We start from the raw sequence: 23,035 nt of genomic DNA, 5'->3' as shown, positions 1-23,035 counted from the left end.
CCTATGTACTGGCCATGCCAGGCATGGGATGGAACAGACCATTGGCCAGTTTGGGTCTCAGTCCTAACCCTGAGGTCGAATCCCAGGCTGGTCACTGGGGCTGTGCTCTCTCCCAGCTTCTCCTGCCCCTGCAGACACGGGCACAGCAGAGAAGCTGGAAAGTCCTTGACTGTCCTGGCAGCAGCTCTGCCCATCAGTGTGTGATCAGCTTCTGCTCAGCACAAACCCAAACAGCCTCTCACCAGCTGCTGGGAAGAAAGTGAACTCTGTCCCAGCTGAAACCAGGACACTGCCATATCAAACTCACCCCCCGCCCCTGCCACTCTTCCTAGGCTGTTAGTGGCCTTCCCTTGTGAACAATCATATATATTATTGAGGGACTTATTGTCTGCCTCACTTTGTCCCTCTTGAGCATCCTCTAGCCTTTGGTTTCCCCCAGTACTTTGCTCATCGTGTAAACGTCCTTTGCATACAAAGAGCTTTTACGTACATGTAAGTGCGGCACTGGAGAGGTCTCGTGGTACAAACGAGAAGGATATGAGGGAACAAACAAGTATGTCCATTAGCAGTTATGCAGCAGTTGGCTTGGCTTTGATCCTCCTTGCCTTACAGTTTTGCTCCCTGCTGACACCCAGGGACACCTCCCACTAGCCCAGGTTGCTCAAAGCCTCATCCAGCCTGGCCTTGAACCCCTCCAGGGATGGGGCATCCACAGCTTTTTGCCCCATATAGCTGCAGCTCATGGCCATAGCTCTTACGAACAGGGAAACCTTTGTGGCTTGCAAAGCAGGTGGGACTTGGGATGCAAGAGCCTGTCATCTTTGTCTTCCCTCTTATTCCTCCTTCACAAATTAAAACGGCAGGATGCCATTTTCCTCAACCTTTCCTCCCCTCTCCAAATGAAAGGGGCTGGATGAACTCCTAACAGACATCTGAAGCGGCTCATCAGAGCTGCTGTCTGCGTAGCAGTCAATGAGCAGCTCAGTTGGCTGGAGCTAAGAACATGTCACCTGCTGCTGAGACTGTCTGCTTGCAGAAGCCCTGAGCACACTGAAAATGAAGTCCCTTGGCAAACCAATGGGACAGTTGTCACAGTGCCTGGCTAAAGGTGCCTCTGGGTTTGCCCTTAACTGCTGCCCTCTTTTGCTCCAGAGTCTTTGAGGATGTGGTTCCAGCCATCCGGAAGTGGCGGGAAGCGGGGATGAAGGTCTATATCTACTCTTCAGGGAGTGTCGAAGCCCAGAAGCTTCTGTTCGGATACTCTACAGAAGGTGATATCCTAGAGGTAGATAACCTTGTCGCCTTCCTTACAAATTCTCCCTCTGCAGAGCACTTCCCTCCCACAACGGCTCTCGCTGTATTGCTTCGTGAACAGAGTCTAGGACGGGAAAGTGGGGCGGTGGGCTTGATCCTCAGGAGTTGAGTTCAGCCAGTTGAGTCTGCTGGCATGGCTGAGGGCTGGCCTTCATCTCCCCGTCACTGTGGGAGGAAGGAAAGGAGGCAGCTTGCTCGGGTGGGAGGTTTTGTCTTGCTCTTCGGGTGGTACTCAGCACCTGCCTTTGCTTTGCTCTGTCTTTCAGCTCTTCGATGGCCACTTTGATACCAAAATAGGCCCCAAAGTAGAAAGCGAGAGCTACAGAAGGATTGCTGCCAGTATCGGCTGTGCCACCAACAACATCCTCTTCCTGACGGATGTCCCTCGAGGTAGGTGGCCTGCCACTCCTGCTGGCTCTTGTCTATGTGAGGGGCGAAGGCACTCTTTGAACATGTGCTGCTGACGTGTCACAGTCACCCGAGAAATGCTGCAGACCGCCTTGCTTCCACTGCTTCCCCCTAGTTGCTGCTGTGCTCCTTCCTTCCTTACAGCCCGGCTCGCACAGCAGCAGGATACGTGTGAGCAGTGCTGCGATGAAGGAAAATGGGGCAAGTAGAAAACCTGCCCTTGCACCAGTAAGCAAGGAGAGTTAAAGCAGAGGGGAGCGTTTGCTGAAGCAGTTGGCCTGCTCCATTTATAAACAGGGTCAGTGGTTTTTGTGACCTGTGATCGGGGGACAGACAATGTCTGCTGTGCGTCTGTGTGGCACGCAGCGGCTGGTTCTTTGTGCTGCTTACCATGAGGTTGTGTTCAGCAGCAGGAAGACATTGCTCCTGCTCGCCAAGAGTCGACCTCTGAAAAGCCAGGCTCGGGAAGCTAATTTAATTTCCTGCCTTTGCTGGGAAGATCTTTCTGGCAGGAATGGCGCAGGTTTGTGATCTCATTCTAATGCCCAGGAGTTAACCCTTACCTCTTCCTCAGCCTCGCAGCAGAGCTGGTGGGAGCTTGCAGTTACCTCCTTTTCCCCGTATCATGCAGCCCAGAAACCACCCGTGTCCTGGGGACATCAAAAGAAGCATTAGCAGCAGGTCAAAGGAGGTGATTCTCCCCCTCTGCTCTGCTCTCGTGAGACCCCACCTGCAGTGCTGTGTTCAGATGTGGGGCCCCCAACATAAAGAAGACCTGGACCTGTTGGAGAGAGTCCAGGGGAGGCCACGAAATTCATCAGAGGGCTGGAGCACCTCCCCTATGAGGACAGGCTGGATGAGGCTTTGGGCAACCTGGGCTAGTGGGAGGTGTCCCTGCCCATTGGCAGGGGGGTGGGGCTGGATGATCTTTAAGGTCTTTTCCAGCCCAAACCGTTCTGTGATTCCATGATTCTGTGATCATACTAAAGATCTGTATACACACTGGAGCTGATGGCTCCACAGGAGCTCCCGTGCAAGGACAGGCTGCGAGAGTTGGGGGTGTGCAGCCTGGAGAAGAGAAGGCTCTGGGGAGACCTTAGAGCAGCTTCCAGTGCTGAAGGGGGGTTACAGGAGAGATGGGGGGGCTCTGGATCAGGGGGTGTAGTGAGAGGACAAGGGGGAATGGGTATAAGCTGGAAAGAGGGGAGATTTAGCTTCCTCGCGATAGGAACGGAGCTGCCGGTACATGCTGCCTGCATGGCGCCTTGGACAGCTGTCAGCAGGAGAGGGGAGGAGATGAGGAGGCAGCCAGCTCCCATCTGCTCATGTTACGTGGCAGCTACGGTCATCCGCAGCAGGTCTCTCCCCTCCTCTTTGTTTCAGAAGCCAACGCGGCCGAGGAAGCGGACACTCATGTGGCTGTGGTGATCAGACCCGGCAACGCTGGACTGACGGATGATGAGAAATCCTATTACAGCCTCATCTCATCTTTCACCGAACTTTTCCTGCCTTCCTCCGCTTAGGGAAAGCGGTGCGCACACAAAAGACTGTGCTTCACCCGAATTGTCCTTGTGTAATGCCTGGTAATTTTGTCCATAATCAGAATTTAAAACCAAACCCACATCATATCTTGGACCCGTGACTAGTGCAGGTATGGATGGAGAGCATGGTGTGGGGTCCCTTGTGCAGGAGGACAGAGACCTGCAGCAGCCAGCTGAAGCTGGGAGCAAGGTGAGACGTGAGCCCTGCTGTTCTTCCCCTTTCCCAGCTAGGAATTAACCCAGGGGATGCTTTCCTCAGTCTCAGCCATTTGAATCTGGTGCTGGGACGCCCCACCACAATCTCCCAGCATCCCTAGCAACAAGGTGTGTGTGTCCCCCGTCCCAGAGGGACCTCCGGGGACCATGAGGGAATGTGAGTTTCTCCCTGCTGATGGGGTTGCTAGCTAACTCAAAACTTTCAAAGTTACAGGGGTTAGGATGCCCAAAGAAAAATGACAAATGTGGGCTAGAATATGGTAGGTTTGGGCTGCCACAGAAAAAGCCAACCCTTGCTGCTGGCGAGCTCTTTAGACTAGGAATGACTTAAATCTTGGCTATACCCACAGCAGATCCAGGCACAAAACAGTACAGCTCGCATATGGAAGCTGCTTAGAGCTACACAACCATCCTACCAGAATGAAGTAGACTCTATATATCTTTAAAAATTCAATTCTAGACCCACCTCACTGCTGCATCATGGTGCTGGGCTATGGGATCCAGCTGGCTAAACACCAGCGTCAGCTTGACTGCATTTCTGCACTAGCTCCCTTAGCATTCGCCCATGGAGCTGCTGCTCCGTAGCCAACATCACCCCTGTCGCACGTTCATAGCGCTGGTCAGCTGTGAGCAAACCTTGACAAACAGCTGGACCTGAGGGCTACATCCTGCTGCACTGAATGAGAATTAAACCCCAGCCTTTTCACCCACCCTGCCTAAATTGTGACAAGTTCTATCTGATAGTCATGGAGCTTTTCCTAATGTAGTAAATAAAAACACCAACTTGGCTTTCATTTTGTTCACTCCATCCCAGGATTTAGCCTTCCTATCACCAGTGATCCCAGCACCTAATGGCAAATCTCTTTTTTTTTTAAGCCGGTAAACACTTTGGTTTTCTTCTTTTTCTCCCTTCTTTCAGGCAGACAAGCCTGTCCTGCTGAGGAAGCTCTATTACTTCCCTGACCATTTTGAAATTCCACTAGGGGCTCAGCAGGGGCGCAGGAGTAAGAGCCACAGCTAGGTTACACCTAGCAATAGCGGTGGCAGAGGCAGGCTGAAACCCCAGTTTGCTGCTGCTGGCACTTGGTGCATGGGTGTCACTTCCAACTTACTCATTTCTGCACAGCTGCGCTTGAGCTTGCCCTCGGGAACGGGCAGAACAGAATATCAGTGTGCACTCTGCCTGCCTGAGCTCTGACCTACACCTGTACATGTCCCTGCTGAGGGAGGCTGCTGTGTCGAGAACAAGCAAAAGACGGATTTGGGGAGGAAACCCCCTCATGCCAGTATTGCCCTCTAAATGTTTGATGGTAGCAGGTAAGGCAGTGAGGGAGCTCATCTGGATGCCTTTCTGGGCTGTGTAACGGCTGAGTGCCATCTAAAGAGCCTGCTAATTAGTGTATCTGCATGGCTGAACAGTCCCTGGCTTTGTGAAGTGTTAATTTTCATCATGACACTGTAAATACTCACCTTTTGTTTTGCCTTTGCCCTCAGAAAGTTATGCATGGAGTAGGGAACAAAAATAAAACTCACTTTCTCCATCAAAGCACTTTATTTAGGGGTCATGTTTCAGTGTACAGCGGTTGTTCTTTTGTTGTACTGAAATGTGCTGTCAGAAATACTGTAAGAAATGTACAGATTCCTGAACCTGAAGTTCAGTTTGGATTGCGTATAAGAAAAGGAGAGGAAAAAATAAATCACAAACATCATCTTTTATTTTCCTTTGATAAAATTACAAAATATAAAATGATAGAATGAAAGTAGAAATTTATTTAAAAAAAAAAAGTCACAGTGGACTATTTACAGTAAAACACCCTTAAACAAATCCCTATTTTGTGCTCCAGATGCATTGAGTGTGTGTGCCCACGCAGGAGGGTCCCCACGCCCATCTCCTCCTGGCTGCCCCCTCCTGCCCTGGCCCAGGAGAGCTCCCCCGTGGGCTGCTGGGGTGCCCTTCACCTTGCGGGGCTCTACACCCTCAGCACACTTCCCCCCAGGAAAGCTTCCCACTGATGGCACAAGGAAGAGGCCTCCAGCAGTCCAGCCACAGCCCTCTGTTGGGACTGGATTTATACCACAGCTGCCTGAGAATAAATTTTGGCCCACAGAAGATAAGGGGCTGGCTGAAAGCTTTCTACTTACACTAGTTTTGAGAGAAGTTTTTCTTGAATGTTTTTCCTTTCAGAAGATGCCTCTGACCTTTGCAATGACTGCATGCCCTTTCCCTCTCTGCCAGAAATGCCACGGTGTGGAACTAGTTCCCTTTCAAATGCTTTGTGTCACCATTTTCATTTCTACTTATTTTCCTGCAGCTCAGACAAGATGCAAACCTAAGCTTAGCCTGGCTCGGGGAGGAAAACAGGAGCCGTGCTCATGAGAAGCAACTCCCGTTGTTCCCCTGCCCGGCCAATGCAGCAACCTACAGCAGGGGGGTTGAAACGAGATGATCTTTAAGGTCCTTTTCAACCCAGGCCATTCTACAATTCAAACAGGGGCTTTGGGCTCTTGCTTCTTTAAAAACAGACCTTCTGTTTGGAAGCCTCCCTTCAGGGAGGAGAAGCCCTTCTGATTTTGCTAGTCCCTTCCCACACCTCCAGCCCTCAGGACACATCCCTCATCCTCTGGGGCAGAAGTGCCTCCCCGTGCCTTGAGAGCCCGCTTAAGTGTTCACATCCTGGTGTGGCAGACCCCGCTCAGGACAAGGGGCCATACCGAGGAGTCTGGAACCCAGGCCTGGCGTCAGTGTGTCCGAAGTTTGACTTGTAAATGCACAAAGAGCAAAACCAAACCCTGTCTCCAGAGCCACCTGCAATGGTTCTGTTCTCACTGCAGGCAAGCCCAGGATCTCTAACATGTTTTCCCCCATCAGTGACCAAAAAAAAAACCCCAAGCTTTTGAAATACTCCACACAATATGTGGTAGAAGCACTACAAGCTTACAAAGACCAGCCTTTTCTGGGTCATCTTCAGAGCACACAGGCTTTCCCACCTTAATTAGCACCCTCCTTCCACCAGTCCCCACCGCTGAGGCTGGAACACGAAGCTGAGCACAGCACCCCACTGTGCCATCTCCTCTGGGCTGAGCATGGGTCTGCGGAGCTGCAGCATCAGCCAAGTCTCTCTTCCTGATCTCAGCACAGTTTCTCCCAAACCTTCAGCTGCTTTCCAGGCTGGAAGAAATGCCATATATACCAGTCAGTTGGGCTCTTCCACTGTTTGAGGCCAAGTACAGAAGAAGCAGCTGCTCCTTGTCACCCTACCAAGTTACACCAGTCAGCAGCAAAGAAAACACAAGAAACACATGAAAGACACAGTCTAGTGATTCAGGAACCGGCAACTCCTGAATTCTTGGTGCCTGGAGAGGTCTTCTTCCTTCATCTCCTCCTCTGCAGAAGATGCCAAAGAGTGCCTGTCTCAGAGGTGCATCACGAGGACCAGCTGTTGAATGAACAACAGGAGCAGGACAGGGCTGCCGAGAGTCACTGGCAGCACAAACCAAAGAGCTTGTGCTCTCTCTGGGCACAGGTGAGAAGGATCCGTTCCTCTTCCAACAGACAGCTCTTTTTGTTTGGCTCTTAATGAGACAGCCACCCTCAGAGTCCTTTGGCAATATGATCATGATTGCACAAGAAAACAAACTCATCAAGAAAGTGTAAATGAGGTCATGTTTAACCCATGAGACCACATCTGCCCCCCTCCCCCCTGCCAGAGGACAGGCTACACTTGATCTGTCTGGTACTCTGAGGCTTCCGATAAGCTTTCGGAAAAGCTCAGAAAGTTTTCCTGGTACTCGGAGCAAACAATCTCAAATCTGTAGTGCCTGAACTCCACTGCAAAGGTGCCGAAGTAGCAGAGGAAGCACATCACCAAACCCCACTGGATTCTGGAAGCATGCATGTGGATGCCCTGCGCCATGAGGATGAAATCTGGAAGAGGAAAGTCAAGGAGAACTAGTGGGAGAAAAGACACTGGCCAGGATGGGAGAAAGCCAACAGGAAAGACGGTAAAATCTTCACAATCAAAGTCACCCAGATGACAGTCAACCCAGCCAGCCACCATCAGGACAGCGTGAATGTGGTGCCAGAGATGGAAGGTATGGCACATGTACAGCAATGCCCCAAGCAGCAGCTCTCCTATATGAACCAGGGCTTCGTAATCCTAAGTCAAGCTGATAAACATTTACAGAGGGAAAGACAGAGGCACACAGAAGCCAATGACTTACTTGAACATCCAGCTAGCTAGTGACAGAGCCAGCAAGCTGGGGATCTGGCTACCGGCCCTTACCTGCCAGAAGCCTTCCAGTTGGAACTGGATCATGTCTGTTCACCACAGGCTACACGAACACCTTTCAACCTACACTGTGCAATCTTTCATTCTCTGCAGAGCTGCAAAATCAGCCCTTTCTGTGAAATACAGAAGCATCAGGCTACACAATATGGCATGTTATACTGAAAGGAAAAAGAACGCCGCCAGAGCCAGAACCTGTCCTCCAGGCTCGTGTACCTGTGTGGCTGGACTGCGCATCGCCTAGCATCAGGGTCTCACTGCTGTGCCTCAAGTTCCCAGCTTCTCAGCTCCCCTAAAGCAGAAGATACCTTCCTGATCTGGGGACCTGCCCTAGCCCAATGCACATCTCTAAACCTACTGGCTCTCAGGATTTTCTCTGCACTCCAAGAATGCAGGATCACACACCTTCGCAGGTAAAACAAACAAAGAAGAAGCCTCTCCCACAGTAACTGGAGACTCTTCATCTTGAGCTTAGTGTTAAACACCTAAAACTTCATTTCAGCAAACAGTGTTCTGCATCTGGCTTTAAGGATCTTCTACTTCCCCTGCAGTACAAGCTGCACGGGATGGGGAGCCAGCCCCAAGCCTTTGCAAAGCTGGGGGGGCGGGGGGGGGTGAGGGAGGAGTGGGATTCCTGCCTCAGCCTGCCCCCCTCCACAGAGTGCCCGAGGCCCTCAAGTGCCAAGCAGCTAGCTGGGGAGGGCTGGGAGCACCAGTACGTCAGCACAGGAGCCTGACTTACCCAGCTGCTCCTGCTCCCAGCCTGGCAGAAGCCTCCAAGACAGCAGCAGCACAGCATGAGCGTGGCACAGCTCCTGACATGAGCCCTAGCCCAGACACACCCTGGGGGAGCAATGGGCTTGGGGAAAGGAGAGTGGGGAGAACCACAGGAACTCGTCAGAGTAGCACATTACGGACACCAAAGCGTGATGCTCAGCCACTAATTCTTCCAAGGAAGCTTAAGAAGCGACTGATGATCTTCACACCGATCTGAAATGGCTGAAATGCTCAAAAGCAGCCAAGTGACTAAGGAATTGTTTTAAGAACAGGATGCTCCCTGAAGAGGGGGATTAGCTTATTCCTCAACAGTTACTCCTGCCCTCTTGCTTATCCCAGCACTAATGCTGATGCAACTATGCAGTGCCTGGATTCACCCTAAACAAACACTGAAGGCACATGAGTGCTGGTGTGAACAGAAGGGCTGGAGTGGGGCTGGCAGGCAGACGGTGGAGAGGAAGCCACATGTACATCCAGTCTGAGTGACCACAGACCTCACAGCCCAAATCGTATTTCTAAAGCACCTAGTCTTACCCGAAGCCTACGTGACCCAGCTCTTGACTGTGATAACTGTCTCAAAGAGCAGAGCTAGATGTAGCACCCTGGAGCATTTCAACAAGCACTTCTTCTCATATTCAGAAACCTGACTTCTTCCCTTGTTCCTTTGTTCTCCTGAGAATTTTTACCTCCATATTTTGCATAATCTTAAATCCTACTGTGGAGGTAAAAGCAGTGATGCCATTGAATTGCACAGATACTGTTGAATATTGTCACCACTTTGGGTATTGCTAAGAAGTTTTAGAAACATGCATGAAGGAAGTGGGCCCATCTGTGAAGCAGCGCATCCTGGTGAAACGCAAGTAGCAAAATGATCCAATTGTAGGATCATGCCATGAAGACAAGCTGAGCAGCGTTCCTAAGTGCTTTGAGATCCTAGGACGGATGTGAGAAGAGCCAACATTCCCTGCTGCAGAGAGTGCCAGACATGTACGATACCTGGCTTCCCAGGGAGCGGGACAAAAGGATACAGAGCACCACGCAGAGGGTGATGCTGGCTGACAGAACAACTCGTGGAATTCCGACTTTCCGTCCCTCGTTCTTCAGGTTGATCTTGAGGGTGAGGGCAGACTGGATCCAGCATGCCAAGGTCCCAAAGCCAAAGGTCAGTGACGTGCCCACATTGTGGATCTCCTCATCGTTGGAAAGCTAGGAAGAAACAAAAGGGTGATTGTTTGGAGGCAACAGGAATTATCTGCCAGCTACCTTGGATTGCTGCTGAGGTGGGACAGAGGAGAGTGGGAACCACTGGGGTGTGAGACAGAGATGCAGTATCATTTCTTCTGGCAGAGGTGTAAGGTATGCAATATAACCAAGATGAGTTGACAGCTGTCACAGTCAAGCAGATCTTCTGCCCAAAGCCAAGCACAGTGGAAAATGCAGTTGCTCAGGGACTCTGCCTCCACAGCTCCCTGACCAGACTCTCCAATGCAGAGCTCAGAAGTAGTCCTTCCTTGGCTCGATGGCCAGGGCAGGCAAGGACAACTGGCTGAGGTCTTGTACAGCTGATTGCAATGGAAGCAAACCGTGCAACCTTCGGTGCCAGCTGCAGGGAGCAGTGCTGCCTGGGGCAGAGGGTTGCCAGAGCCCTGGCACTTCCATTGAGCTAGCACAAGCCAAAACGTAGAGACATGCTCCTGGTTTGGCAAGTTTCTCCCACCAAAAAGCTGGGCTGTGTGGTTCTCTCTCCCACCCATCCTCGACCACTGAGGTCTCAGACAATGTGAAGCCAACCCCTCTGGAATGCAAGTGCTCCTCTGTCCCTTGGGCTCCTGTGTCTCACGGGGCTCAGTGACTGTACAAAATACTGCAAGGCAAAAGGACAGACAGGTTCAATGAGCAAGAATCTGCAAAGAGAGTCCTTGAGGCTGCAAATAAATTCAGAAAGCGCAGAATGGACAAGACTTAGGCCAAACCATTTCCCTTCTCCTTCTGCCCCTGAGGCTTTTCTAGAAAAGAAATCAGCAGTCTGTAATTCCTCCCTGCAGCCTTGATTCCCATTGTGTGAGTGTGATTTAACAAATTCCCAAAGAAGCCACAATCTACAAGATAACAGTCTAGTTACTATGTCTCCACTGACCTTTCCCCTTTCCTCCCTACCTTGGGTTTTTTTTCAAGGGTAGGTCCAAATCATAGTACAGGCAAAAATAGGATTGAGCTGGCTTTCCCAAGGCAGCCTGCACTGCCGTAACATCCCTGTAACACATCCAATCTGTCATTTTCCAGAAATATGATTTAACGCCACATTCAGCTGAGCAGTCAGGAAGGGAAAAGCATGGAGTAAGCTCTCATTACCACATGCTTTCATGGTTCACTAAAAGATCGAAGCAAGGATACAGGTAACTAACAAGGAGTGGATAATTAGTCTAGAATTTATAACCAGGCATGATTCAAAGTATCCATGTTTAAATAACAATCATTTGGTCTGAGGAGTGAAAAAAAGGAAGGAGAGGTTGAAACTGCTTCCTAGTGCCTGCCCTATACTAAAAATACCCTTCTCACACCTAGACAAGGCTGTTACAAAAGCCTCCTAGTTCCTAGGTGGGAAGCTCTCGTGAAAAAACAAGGCTCCAAGTTTTTGGCTTGTGCTGTGAAGTTAGGAAGACAAGATCCAAAAGAGTCAAATTAGCTCATGCCTCATTCAAAAAGATGACTGTAAAGGACACGAAGTTCCTGCAATTGCTCCACAACCCAACCAAGTATTCACCCTTCAGAAAACAAGTACCTTGTCTGTATTGGCAGGAAAAACATCTCTCTGCCTACAAAGTCAGGAGAGAATCCAGCTTACACTGACCTTTCTCAGTTCCTGACATTATTTGGGGTATTGCTTGCACCCAATGAGAGGCAGAGCATCACAGACAGAAAAGGGATGGGGAAACCTAAGCACCACTGACCCCAATGCCTTGATTTTCACTGCAGACTTAACAGACACAGTCTTGATCACAGTGGACACCCAACCTTACAGAGCAACGTTGCGGTGCGGACAGCTTGGTTTTTTGTCAATCAAGAATGAGAGGGACTTCACCCAGGCCCCCATCACATCAGAAGTTGCAGCACCCCTCTGCTGTGTCCCTCTTGTGGCCAGTCTGAGGACAAGCAGGAGGTAGATTTAAACAACATAGGTTTTAAGCGAAGGACACTCAACTGTCTGCTAAACCTAGGTTTTAAGCGAAGGACACTCAACTGTCTGCTAAACCTGTATGGGCAGCTGTAAGCCTCCAGCTCAGTCCTTTTACCCAGGACCATCTGTAACCCCTGGGGCTGAAGAGGTGCAAGAGGCTCCCCGGCTCTGGCTCTCAGCAGCTGACGTGTAAGCATGCAGGCAAATCCTGCCAGGAATACACGGAAAGTGAATGTGGCCCTTCACCTCAGCATGTCACTGGAGCCATCTAAGTGGCAGACAAGAGGTGGCAGAGCCAGACGCGTTATTTCCTGAGCTCACGTCACAGGTAATTCCAAGACCTAAGCAGATCTGCCTGAAAAGCAGGAACCTCACAGCACGGACTCCCAGCCTGGCATGCAGTACCTGAAAGTTGCCGAGTAGAGTCATCCCAAAAGAGGCCAAGCATAATGCCACCAGGCCACTGACGTTCAGCCAAGGGTTTAACACCTTCGGCTTCAGCTGAATGAAGCGCAGGACAGCCACAACAAGCGCTGAGAAGGAAACAGAATGCAAGGTGCGGTCATTAGATAGAACACGCTGCAGTGACCACCTAGCCAGGGGCTCATGGACCTCTCACCCTCTTTGCATCCAGAGGGCAGAGCTCACTGCAGGCCAGCTAGCTTCGTGCTTCTGCACGTCCCCTCCCGCTCAGCCACGGATGAGACTAAGCACAGGAAGCACTTCTCTTGTAACCCAGTTACACTGAGCTCCCATGCTTCCTTTTCTCATGATGTTTCATCTCGGAGCTGGGTTGCAAATTTTCTGAGAGAAAGAAGAACACCTTCCTATTTGCTTATGAAGCTCCCAGAACATAGTCTATCACATACACACCACGCACTCACATCACGGCAGCTGGGCTTGCAGCAAGGTTCCCTCCACTCACGAGTACAGAGGAGGTAAGTCAAACCCCACCTGTATTAGAAAATGTATGAACAGCACATATGTATTTCTGCAGGTTTTAACGTAACTCCCACTGCCTCTTCTCCTCTTCTGAAACAAGCTGCTGGTACCACGAACGTAAGCCAAAATATTGCACTAATGTTCTGTGAAGACTAGAAGAGCAGCCCTTCCAAGCTTACAATTAGCCAGAGTGCTACGATATGATATACGATACACGATATATCATACGATATGACATAACCCCAGGAGATATTAACACTGTATATTCTTGCCCTCCTTAGGGAATGCTGCGTGGAACAACACAGAAAGCCAGGTAATCAGTTGACCTTCCCATCGGATTCAAAACAGACCACTAAAAAGCAATTTATTTGAGCAGGCAAATTTGCTGGTTGCTGATGAACACCTTCCTATGTTCATGTTCAAACTGACAGCATGCAAGTTATGTTGTTGTAAATTGCCTGCATTAGCAAATTAGATCTACATTTTCCACAAAAACCCTGATATAACATCAAAACCATAGTTCAGAAAAATAAGGGCACTGTAAGTGAAAAATATCAATTTTTATCCAAACTGCAAAAGATGTTTGAACATAGTCTCTCACATTTTGCTCTAGCGAATCAATCCACTCCAAATCCTTAAAAACAAGAGAACTTTGTTCCCCCTAAAACAAGAATTTCTGGTTTTCACCCCCAGCTAATTGTTTGGGACAATTAACCTGTGACTACCTGAGCTCATGTGCAGGAACTTTTTCATTTCTATTTCTACAGGACAGGATTGTGTGATCTTTTCCTAAAATGCTGTTGGGAATGACGAAAGGGAATTAAAAGGTCACTTTCCAGCATTACGCGCAAGACAATGGCATTTTCAATATTAAGCAATGCCTATGTTCCTAGCAGGTTTCTGTAGTTTTCCTCTCCTATAACAAGGACTTTGACACAACGAAGTTGGCCAGAGGTTCAAGCTAAAAGCGGCTTCAGAAGCACCCAACAGAGCAGAAGAAAGCTTGGCTTTATCCACAAAACAGAGATTTCAGTTGGAAGCAACCTAAAATGACCATCTAGTCCAACTGCCTGACCACTTCAGGACTGACCAAAAGTTAAAGGGCATTGTCCAAATGCCTCGTAAACACTGACAGGTTTGGGGCATCGCCCACCTCTCTAGGAAAGTGTTTGACCACCCTCCTGATAAAGAAATGTTTCCAAACATTCAGTCTGAACTTCCCGTGGTGCAGCTTGGAACCATTCCCATGCATCCCTGGATCCCAGGGAGAAGAGCTCAGCCCCTCCCTCTCCCCTTCCCCTCCTCAGGAAGCTGCAGAGAGCAATGAGGTTGCCCCTCAGCCTCCTTTTCTCCAAACGAGACAACCCCAAAGTCCTTAGCCACTCCCCATAGGACATTCCTTCCAACCCTTACACCAGCCTTGTTGCACTCCCCTGGACGCATCCAAGGACTTTCACATCCTTTGTAAACTGTGGGGCCCAGAGCTGCCCACAGTACTCAAGGCGAGCACCCACACTAAATACAATAGGATGATCACCTCTTTTGACCAGCTGGTGATGCTGTGTTTGATGCACCCCAGGATGTGGTTTGCTCTCTTGGCTGCCAGGGCACACTGCTGACTCGTATTGAGCCTGCAGTCCACCAGCACCCCCAGGTCCCTTTCTGCAGGGCTGCTCTCCAGCCACTCCTCTCCCAGTTTATACTTGTTCCTGCTGTCACTCCATCACAGGTGTAGAATCCAGCATTTGGACTTGGTAAATTTCACCCCATTAATCATTGTCCAATGCTCCAATCTATCTACATCCCTCTGCAAGGCATCTTGTCCCTCAAGAGAGTCAACAGCACCTCCCAGTTTGGTATTGTCAGCACACTTGCTAGTGGTGCATTCAACTCCTGCATCCAGATTGTTGACAAAAATCTTCAACAGCACTGACCCTAGGACTGAGCCCTGAGAAACGCTGCTGATGACCCATCACCAGCCAGATGTAACCCCATCCACTACAACCCTTTGAGCTCTGTCCTTCAGCCAGTTCTTCATCCAGCACACCATGAACCCACTCATCCCATGGCTGGACAACTTATCCAGAAGGATGCTGTGAGGAACAGTATCAAAAGCCTTACTAAAATCCAGAAAAACTACATCCACAACCTTCTCTTCATCTACTAGGTGGGTGACCTTACCGTAGAAGGATATCAAATTGGTTAAACAGGACTCTCCCTCTGTGAACCCATGTTGACTGTGCCTGATGATTTTATCGGTCTTTAAATGCCTTTCAGCAGCACCCAGTAGGATCTTCTCCATAATTTTTCTAAGAACCAAGGTTAGACTAACAGGTCTGTAGTTTCCTGCGTCTTCCTCCTTGCCCTTCTTGTAAACTGGAATAACACTGATGCCTGAACTCCACTCTCAAGTGACTCTTGAAAATAAGGAAGATCATGTCAAGGTTCATGATTAAAAATATTTTACCAGGTTTTACATACATGCCAAGCCTCATTTTCATTATGTCAGATTAAGATTGTTGAAGTATCTGACCTGTACATGTACAGGTCTGCATTAATTTCAAAGCTCAACTCGACTGAACTTCCCAGGTTTCCAAGAAGAAACATCATGCCTTTCACAGGCAGCAGGGGTGGAACTCACACTGCAAGAGAATAGCTCAGAGCAAAACTGAGACCACAATAAATCACTTCATATAGGAAAAGATAAATGCAAGTACTACTAAAGAAGAATAAATCAGGGTTAAAATAATAAGTTATTTGCCATTTAAGTTTGGAATAATTTGTTGAAAATATATAAAGGTGAAGGTAAAAAACAGTTTTAAGAACCAAACATAGACATCTTTTTTCAAGTATTTGTACTTTTCAGATATTTCTTCTCTTTGTGGTGTTTCCTACTTACTTCCACTGCTGGAAAATGCCACTAAACTTCCACAGATTTAGTAATGGAATTTAGGAAGGGGTGGGGTGGGGGGGGACTTAAGCACAGATTTTATTTTGCATAATCAGTTGATGCATTTGACAATATTCCCAGGGAATTATCTCACATTCACAGCACATAACAAAAACCCACCATGCAATGAAAAACAGATTCAAGGCTAAGATTAGACAATTAAAAACAAGCAAATAAATCAGAAACCAACAAAGTTTAAATGCATCTAGCTGCACTCTATCTTTCTACAAATGAAGACAAAATAAACCTGGCTTAATGAGTAGTAAACACATCTTAAAGGATTTCATAACAACAGATCCAAGAATGATATGTATGCGATACTACTTATGCTTCAGTGACTTCTTAAATTATGAGAAAGAAACATTCTCCTTGTGATTCCTACCTAGAAACGCCGCCATGTTCATGACTTGGCTGAACACGCAGCTTGCAGGAGGTGCGTCACCTGCAATACTTGGAAAACATAAAGTACGTATCATTGTAACTCCAGAATGGCAAAGACACATAAATAACAACCATTCATGAGAACAACAGTTGCAAGAAAATTATTCACTTACCTTATATAAGGTGGTCTTTTGGAACCAGGTTTCCTAAGAGACATAAACACATAAGAACCAAGATTCAAGATTTTCTCTCCCATTTAGCTTTTGTTGGTTCATTATTTTAAAGAAACAAGTAATTGAAAGTAAAGCTCACAACCAGCTCTTACCTATCTGGAATATTCAGTGGCAGAATTTTGTTATCTTCTACTGCTATAAAGTACCTGTCAAAAAAAAAAAAAAAAAAAAGGAAAAAAAGAAAACTGTGAAAACCTCACACTGGCTTCAATTCCAAATATTACTCAAAGCCCACTGGCAGGACTTGCTGGAGGCAGCCTCTGTTTCTCTCTGCTCAAGCAGGCAGTTTTCCTCACTACTCACTTCCCAGCCTAACTATGTGCCCTGCCTTTGTCTTCCATCTGTTTTGCATGGACAGGCAGGCAAAGAGGGCCACTGAACTTAGCTGCCTTAAAAATAACCACCCAGGGGAATGTTTTCATTTTTAATCTGAATCATTTGATTCATCTGGTTCACCATGCTCCCCCCACCACAAAAGCTGCTTGAATGCAAATGGAGGGGATGGGACAAGAAGAACAACAAGCAATAGGGGTCAGACAAAGGGCTTAAGCTGCCCTTGCTGTGGAAAAACAACATCCACAGACTATGGCCAAAGCTATATCCCCCAATACAGCTGCTTCTCAGGCTGAGCGTAGCTGCTGATTGCACATTTATCACTCCCAAATTCATGCTGCAGTCATCTGCCTGCATGCCTGGGGAGAGCCCAGCTCAGGGAAACGCACTGTGGTAAGACGTGTTAGTGAAAAGGGAGGTGTCAGCATTAAGCCACCGGCAGGTTGTCAGTGTGGTGCTGGACACTGCAGATTTTGAGTTTCCACCCCCAAAGCAGGGCCTAAGCACTTCTCCAAGAGCTTTGTTGAGATATTTAAAGAAAAGCTCAAGAAGGAGCATTTTTGCGTTGTTGCCTGCCTCCTCTTTTCAGGCAGGAGGCAAGGTCAGAAACTTCGCCTGGGGAGCACAGAAACTCAGGGCTAAAAATGTGATCCTCCAAGCCATGAATGGGCACAGACTGGCCCCTGCCCCTATCACGTCCCTTCCCAGCCCCACACTAAGTCAAGGACAAAGCATCCTCAAAATATTTTCCCTACTGAAAGACAGGCAGCCCACACCACAGCCGTAGCTCTAACTGTCCCAGCCTCACTTGCTCTCCTGAATAACCAACAGAAGGAAACTTACACTATCCATAATCCGGCTGATGTAAACAGGGTAAACACAAGAGGTAAAAACATCCATACGCTGCATTTCTTCCCATCCATACCTGCTAGAAACAAAGAACAAAGTAAAAACAAAGGAAGAAGGACACAGGTACTGACCCCACTCTGTCCCCCTCTTTTGAAAGCAGGAAGAGCAGCCACACAGTAGGTGTCAAACCACCCCAAGATCAAACTCGTAATGGCCAGGCAGCAGGCGCTGCAAACCTTTCACACCGTCATTACTGGCATAAGGGGTTAAGCTGCTGCACCCAGGCAGCATCATCCACACTGTGCATAAAAACCAACGCACCAAGAGCCTGGGGTGAGGGGTCAGACACACCTGTAGAATTTGGGTGGTTTTCAAAATAATTTTCTTCAGCATTTTGTGCAAGGTCACACCGCTAGACCCGTGGTGGGGGTCCCTGATACTTCCCATAGGCAGGAGACAAGGGACCCTCCTTCCTGGGATCATTACCAATTCTACACACACTGCCTCAGCAAAGCCTGCAGCATGAGGGGAGAAGGATGCATGTGCTGCCTCCTCATCCCAACAAAGCACATGACCAGCTCCCATCCTGGCCACAGCAATCAGCTAAAAATAGCGTTCGGCAGCACCCAGGGTGGAGCCACGCTCGAGTGCCGATACCCAGAGCACTGTCAGGACAAGGCATTATCAACGGGATCAGCTCCTGGCACGTAGGTGCTGTGAAATCCTGTGTGGAGCATAACAATGCTGCATCAACCACCTCCCGAGGAAGCGTTTGTCTTCCAGGCAAGATCACGCTGGATGAGCATGTGAGATGCTGGGGCTGTCCCTGAAATGTGTGCGATTCAGAAACGCTGCTACGTTGCTGTGCTGCGGACAGAGTCTCCATTGTCTCCCTGTGAGTCCTTTGACAATGGATGAAATACTTCCTCATGCTCTGTCCTCCTCCAGAAATGGTACTCCAGGCACCACCACAGCCAGGAGACACAGACAGAGAGCGAACAATGCAGGGCTCCCTGCTCCAGCGCCTGCTTTGCTTTCACCAGGGCAGCAGCACCTGTGCCCCTGTGCTCTGCCTCCTCCTCCCTTCCACAGCCTGCTGCAGGGCAGACATTTTGGGGGTCTCCAAAGTCCCCACGGGACAGCGAGGCACCCCAGGGTACCACAGCAGCTTAGACATGATGGCCCTTCACTAGAGCCTGCTTGTATTTGTAGCTCAGGTATTGAAAGAGCTCAGGTCTTTAAAGCAATGACTCTTCCCTTTGCTCCTCACCCATGCTGCCTTCCTCCTCCTCTCAGCTCCCCTGGCCTCCCTACATCTCATCTGCAGCACAGGAGCCATGGTCTTTCTGGGCTACTGCCCTGCTCTCTCCTCCGTGAGGACCCACAGAAGAGAGTAAGCACCCTCACCGTGTCGCAGCCAGCCCCCAGCTCGCTGCCCCCACAAGACAGCCCTGGGCTGCAAAGGCAACACTGGCCAGACACTGCTCAGGGCCCCAGCCACCATCTCCCACCCTCTCCAACCCTGCCAAGGTGAGGGTCTCCAGACTTGCCCCTACAGGTCAGCTGTCCCCTCTTCCCTACGCATCACCTGTCAGGCGTACAAATCAACACCCTTGCAGTACCCAGAGCCACACCACACTTGCACAAAACCACGAGACCGTGATTTGGTGCCATCTGTACAGCTAGCCTTGAGTGAGGATGAATCGCAAACCTTAAAAGACAGAAAAGCAATCAGATAACATCTCTTTCCTAGCCTGGGAAGTGAGAGAATTGCAGACAGGGAGCATTAAATGATGCAAGTATTAAATACATAAATTTAAAAGGCCATCAGCTCCAGTGTGTATACAGATCTTTAGTATGATCACAGAATCACGGAATCACAGAACGGTTTGGGCTGGAAAAGACCTTAAAGATCATCCAGCCCCACCCCCCTGCCAATGGGCAGGGACACCTCCCACTAGCCCAGGTAGGGGCGGGCACCCCTCCCACTAGCCCAGGTTGCCCAAAGCCTCATCCAGCCTGGCCTTGAACCCCTCCAGGGATGGGGCATCCACAGCTTCTCTGGGCACCCTGGGCCACTGCCTCACCCCCCGCACAGGAAAACATTTCTTCCTAATGTCTAGTCTAAATCTCCCCTCTTTCAGCTTATACCCATTACCCCTTGTCCTATCACTCCACCCCCTAATAAAGTGTTTCCCCATCTCTCCTGTAGCCCCCTTTCAGCACTGGAAGCTGCTCTAAGGTCTCCCCGGAGCCTTCTCTTCCCCAGGCTGAACAACCCCAACTCTTTCAGCCTGTCCTCATAGGGGAGGTGCTCCAGCCCTCTGATTAATTTAATGGCTCTCCCCTGGACTCTCTCCAACAGGTCCAGGTCTTTTTTATGTTGGGAGCCCCACATCCGAACACAGCACTGCAGGTGGGGTCTCATGAAAGCAGAGCAGAGCAGGAGAACCACTTCATTCGACCTGCTGCTAATGCTTCTTTTGATGCCCCCAGGACATGGGTGGTTTCTGGGCTGCCAGCGCACACTGCCGGCTCATGTTCAGATGTAACAGATCAGAAGAAATTATCGATGAGGTTGGACCAGATTTCTCCACCCATCTCATCTCCATTCCTCTCCTCCTGCACAACAGACACAAAGCGTTTCACGGCTCTCTTCCCTGCACAGTCCCTGCTGCAGCGGCTGTGGCTGTTCTGTAAAGTGCTGCCCTTGCCTTTTCCTCCTGCAGCCCATCAATACACAGCAGCATCCCCTAGCTGGTGGTGGCCGTTGCTCTGATACCAGTACTGGCAATGCCAAGGACCACTTCCACACAGAAGCTACCTCACCTGTGGCAGGGCCACGTCCCTGCCGGACGCTGGCAGCACGGTCCCCAAATGCTGGCCTGGAGCCATAGCTGTAGCTGAGTTTGCCGCTCCCATTTTGGCTGAAGGGGAGCAGGTAGGTAATGTCACCTCCTATTACAGCCCATGTTTCCAAGGTAATTGCTGCTTAACACAGTTGCTCGACTCTCCTCTTTTCTACAGTGGCAGATGGTCTAACCCAAGGCAATAGGACTCTTTCAGGTCAGGGGATGGCAGATCTTGTTATTTACCCTTCACCCTCAGAAAAATACAAAAGATTCATTTATGCAATAAAAGCAAACACGAGCAATAACACTTGTCTTCATTAACAGGTTGCCACAGCTCCTCTGCCTTCCAGCATGCCTCCTAGCAGAGAAACTGCAGAGCCTTCGCAAGCTATTTCAGCATTGTCTGTCATGCAGAGAGGGAGGCGGCACAACACTCTTCCCCCAGACACAGAGCACAGGGATGGGGATTCGACGCCCAGATGAGGTAGGGAAAACAGGAAAATGTTGTCCAGATAACCATTACTCTGTGACGAGCTCTGTAATGGAGTGGGGGCAGGACTGGCACCCACCTTACCAAAGTCAGTGCGACATGGCTATGGATTCACCCCCCTGGAAAACAGCCCTGTGTTTAATCTTCACTCTACCATGCAGACCCCCCTTCTACCAACCACTAACAGAAAATCATGTCCAAAATCATTGCATATTAAATAAGCGACATGCACAGAGCGCAGGGTCCCAACGGGAAGCCAGGTCTGTCGTTCAAAGAAACATGGTCATTTCAGCTGGTTGAAAGAAACACCCAGAGAACATCCCCTTCCCCCCAGCACACCTCTCATCACAGCTGCTTGGGTTCACACTGACGGGTGCGGAGCTCTGTGCAATCCTGCCTCTTGCAGCAAGCACCAAGAACTGACTGGGAAAGGATGTTGCCGCTAAGCACCCTCCTCTGACAGGCTCCGTGCTGAGGCACGGGTGCAGGACAGCATGAGCAAGTACCACCTGGCACACCCTTGGAAGGAGAGCAGGGCTGCAATGGCCGGACCAGTGGTGTTGCTGGCCCCTGACAGCCCATGCAGTAGGAGCGAGCCATCTGCATCTCACGGATGAAATATCAAAAGCAGGAAAGAAAGGTCCCTTTCCTCCACGTCCCCAAATGGCAACACTGTTCAATGCTGTCCATTGGTACATCCTACATACGCTTGAAGACGTTTGAACAGCCCCATACAGGCAGAGGATGGTTTAAAACCAGAATTCTGATTCCTGGATTTATTAAATCCTGGGCATTTCTCATTTACTCCCTGCTGTGTTATTTGGGTACCAGGAACAAAATTATAGGCAACGTCACTTCCCTCCAAAGGAGAAACCCCAACATGGGCCAACCCTGCCTAGCTTTGCCCTGGTGTTCAGCAGATCTTCTCAGCAGTTGCCTTTGGGGTAACCTGTCCCCTTCAGGGATGGCCCTGATGTTTGTGTCTCCAACCTGGGAAGCCCCTGTGCATCCTACAACCAGCACCTTTATCAGCAGCCAGGAACAAGAGAATGAGGAACCCAAATGACAGCCTCCCCTGCAGCATGCACCACAGCAGCTGAGCCAAAATAAAATGCCAAGAGCAATAGGAAGAATAACTTTAATTCTCCGTGGGAAATATAGAAACTGTTTATTTGACAGTCAGGTGCTCCACAGGGATGACACAAAGCCAGCCTTCTCCTCCACAGCTCTGTTCTACATTGCTGCCCTGACCAGTGACACCAAATCTGAGCAGCCAACTCCAGCTGGTGACAGCAGCCATCTCTGCTAGACTGTGTTTTCCCAAATAAACACACCGCGTCCCGAAGGCAGTTGGTAACTGCACATACCCCTTTGTCTTCTATTTCTAAGGCTTGCATGGGAAGGCTTTTGGTGACAAAAAGCCCTCCTGGTGCAACAGATTCACAAAGTTAATACAAACGTGCTTTCAGCTTTGCAGCTGACCCCATCCAGAGCCAGCCCACCTTCCCAAAGGCTTTCATGTCCCTCTTGACTCATGGTCTCACACCAGTGTTGTGAAAGCCCCACTGAGGTGCACTCCTGCTGCCAGCTATGGTGGGTCAAGGTGCAGAGCCAGAAAGGCTTTAACATTAGCACTGCCACAGGGTGTGTCTTGAGAATTTTCTGTCAATGAAGGCTTATGCCATTACCTCCATTCCCATTTTTCTCTCTAAGTCTGCTCAGATGATCAGCCGTTTGCTCTGCTTTCATTATCATTGTCCCGCTACACCTCCTCAACCAATTAAGCTCCCTTTCCTCTAATTTACGCACTTCAGTTACAGCAGACAGCTCACCAAACACATACTGCTGCTTGCTCAAGGTTCATTTAACGTAAGCATCTTAATTTCATCTGCCAAGCAAAGTTACAGGCTCTTCCTGAAGTTGGTTTTGCCAGAGGAACGTAAGGAAGGACAAAATTACTACATTAGCAGTCATACATCTTTTTTAAGACTAGAGCACGCAGACACATTTCAAGGGCCCCTACACAAGCTGTGTAATAAGCCAGAGCAACACTCCTGCATTTCACAGCGCTAGGCCATCGAGTCATTTCAGAGAATAGCTACAGAGCCAGAAGCACTGGGAGAAGGAGGATGCTGCTCAAATCATTCGGCAAGTCATAAAGAATTGCTTTACAACAATCAAAGGGGAACAAACACAATTTGTCTTTCGAGGGGAGCCTGCTATAGCTCTCTTTTGCTTTTAAAAGCAAAAATAACCAGTCACCCGATACCTAATCACTGTAACTG

At 49.3% G+C, this 23,035-nt stretch overlaps 2 protein-coding genes across 2 annotated transcripts in view; one reads left to right on the top strand and one right to left on the bottom strand.

Moving 5' to 3' along the window:
• The window catches only part of ENOPH1 (enolase-phosphatase 1), a gene marked incomplete at its 5' end in the record, with an annotated part of 5,862 nt that extends 2,605 nt beyond the window's left edge, over positions 1-3,257 (top strand). The window contains 3 exons of the mRNA XM_010076235.1: positions 1,153-1,285; positions 1,581-1,704; positions 3,106-3,257. Coding sequence (XP_010074537.1) covers positions 1,153-1,285; positions 1,581-1,704; positions 3,106-3,245 — 397 coding nt within the window. The remainder of the gene's footprint in view (positions 1-1,152; positions 1,286-1,580; positions 1,705-3,105) is intronic.
• A 3,938-nt stretch (positions 3,258-7,195) lies between these two features.
• Positions 7,196-17,482, bottom strand: TMEM150C (transmembrane protein 150C). Its single transcript, XM_010076234.1, has 7 exons — positions 17,403-17,482; positions 16,319-16,372; positions 16,167-16,199; positions 15,995-16,062; positions 12,126-12,253; positions 9,571-9,748; positions 7,196-7,404 (listed from the first exon to the last, which is right to left on the bottom strand). Exons 1-7 carry the CDS (start codon positions 17,480-17,482, stop codon positions 7,196-7,198), a joined length of 750 nt encoding a protein of 249 aa, XP_010074536.1.
• Between the last annotated feature and the right edge of the window lie 5,553 nt (positions 17,483-23,035).

Source organism: Pterocles gutturalis, unplaced genomic scaffold (genome assembly GCF_000699245.1).
Source record: "Pterocles gutturalis isolate BGI_N339 unplaced genomic scaffold, ASM69924v1 scaffold17563, whole genome shotgun sequence".
NCBI classification, from domain to species: domain Eukaryota; kingdom Metazoa; phylum Chordata; class Aves; order Pterocliformes; family Pteroclidae; genus Pterocles; species Pterocles gutturalis.
The sequence above is the reverse complement of the archived record's forward strand: the minus strand, read 5'-3'. Positions and strand labels throughout refer to the sequence as shown.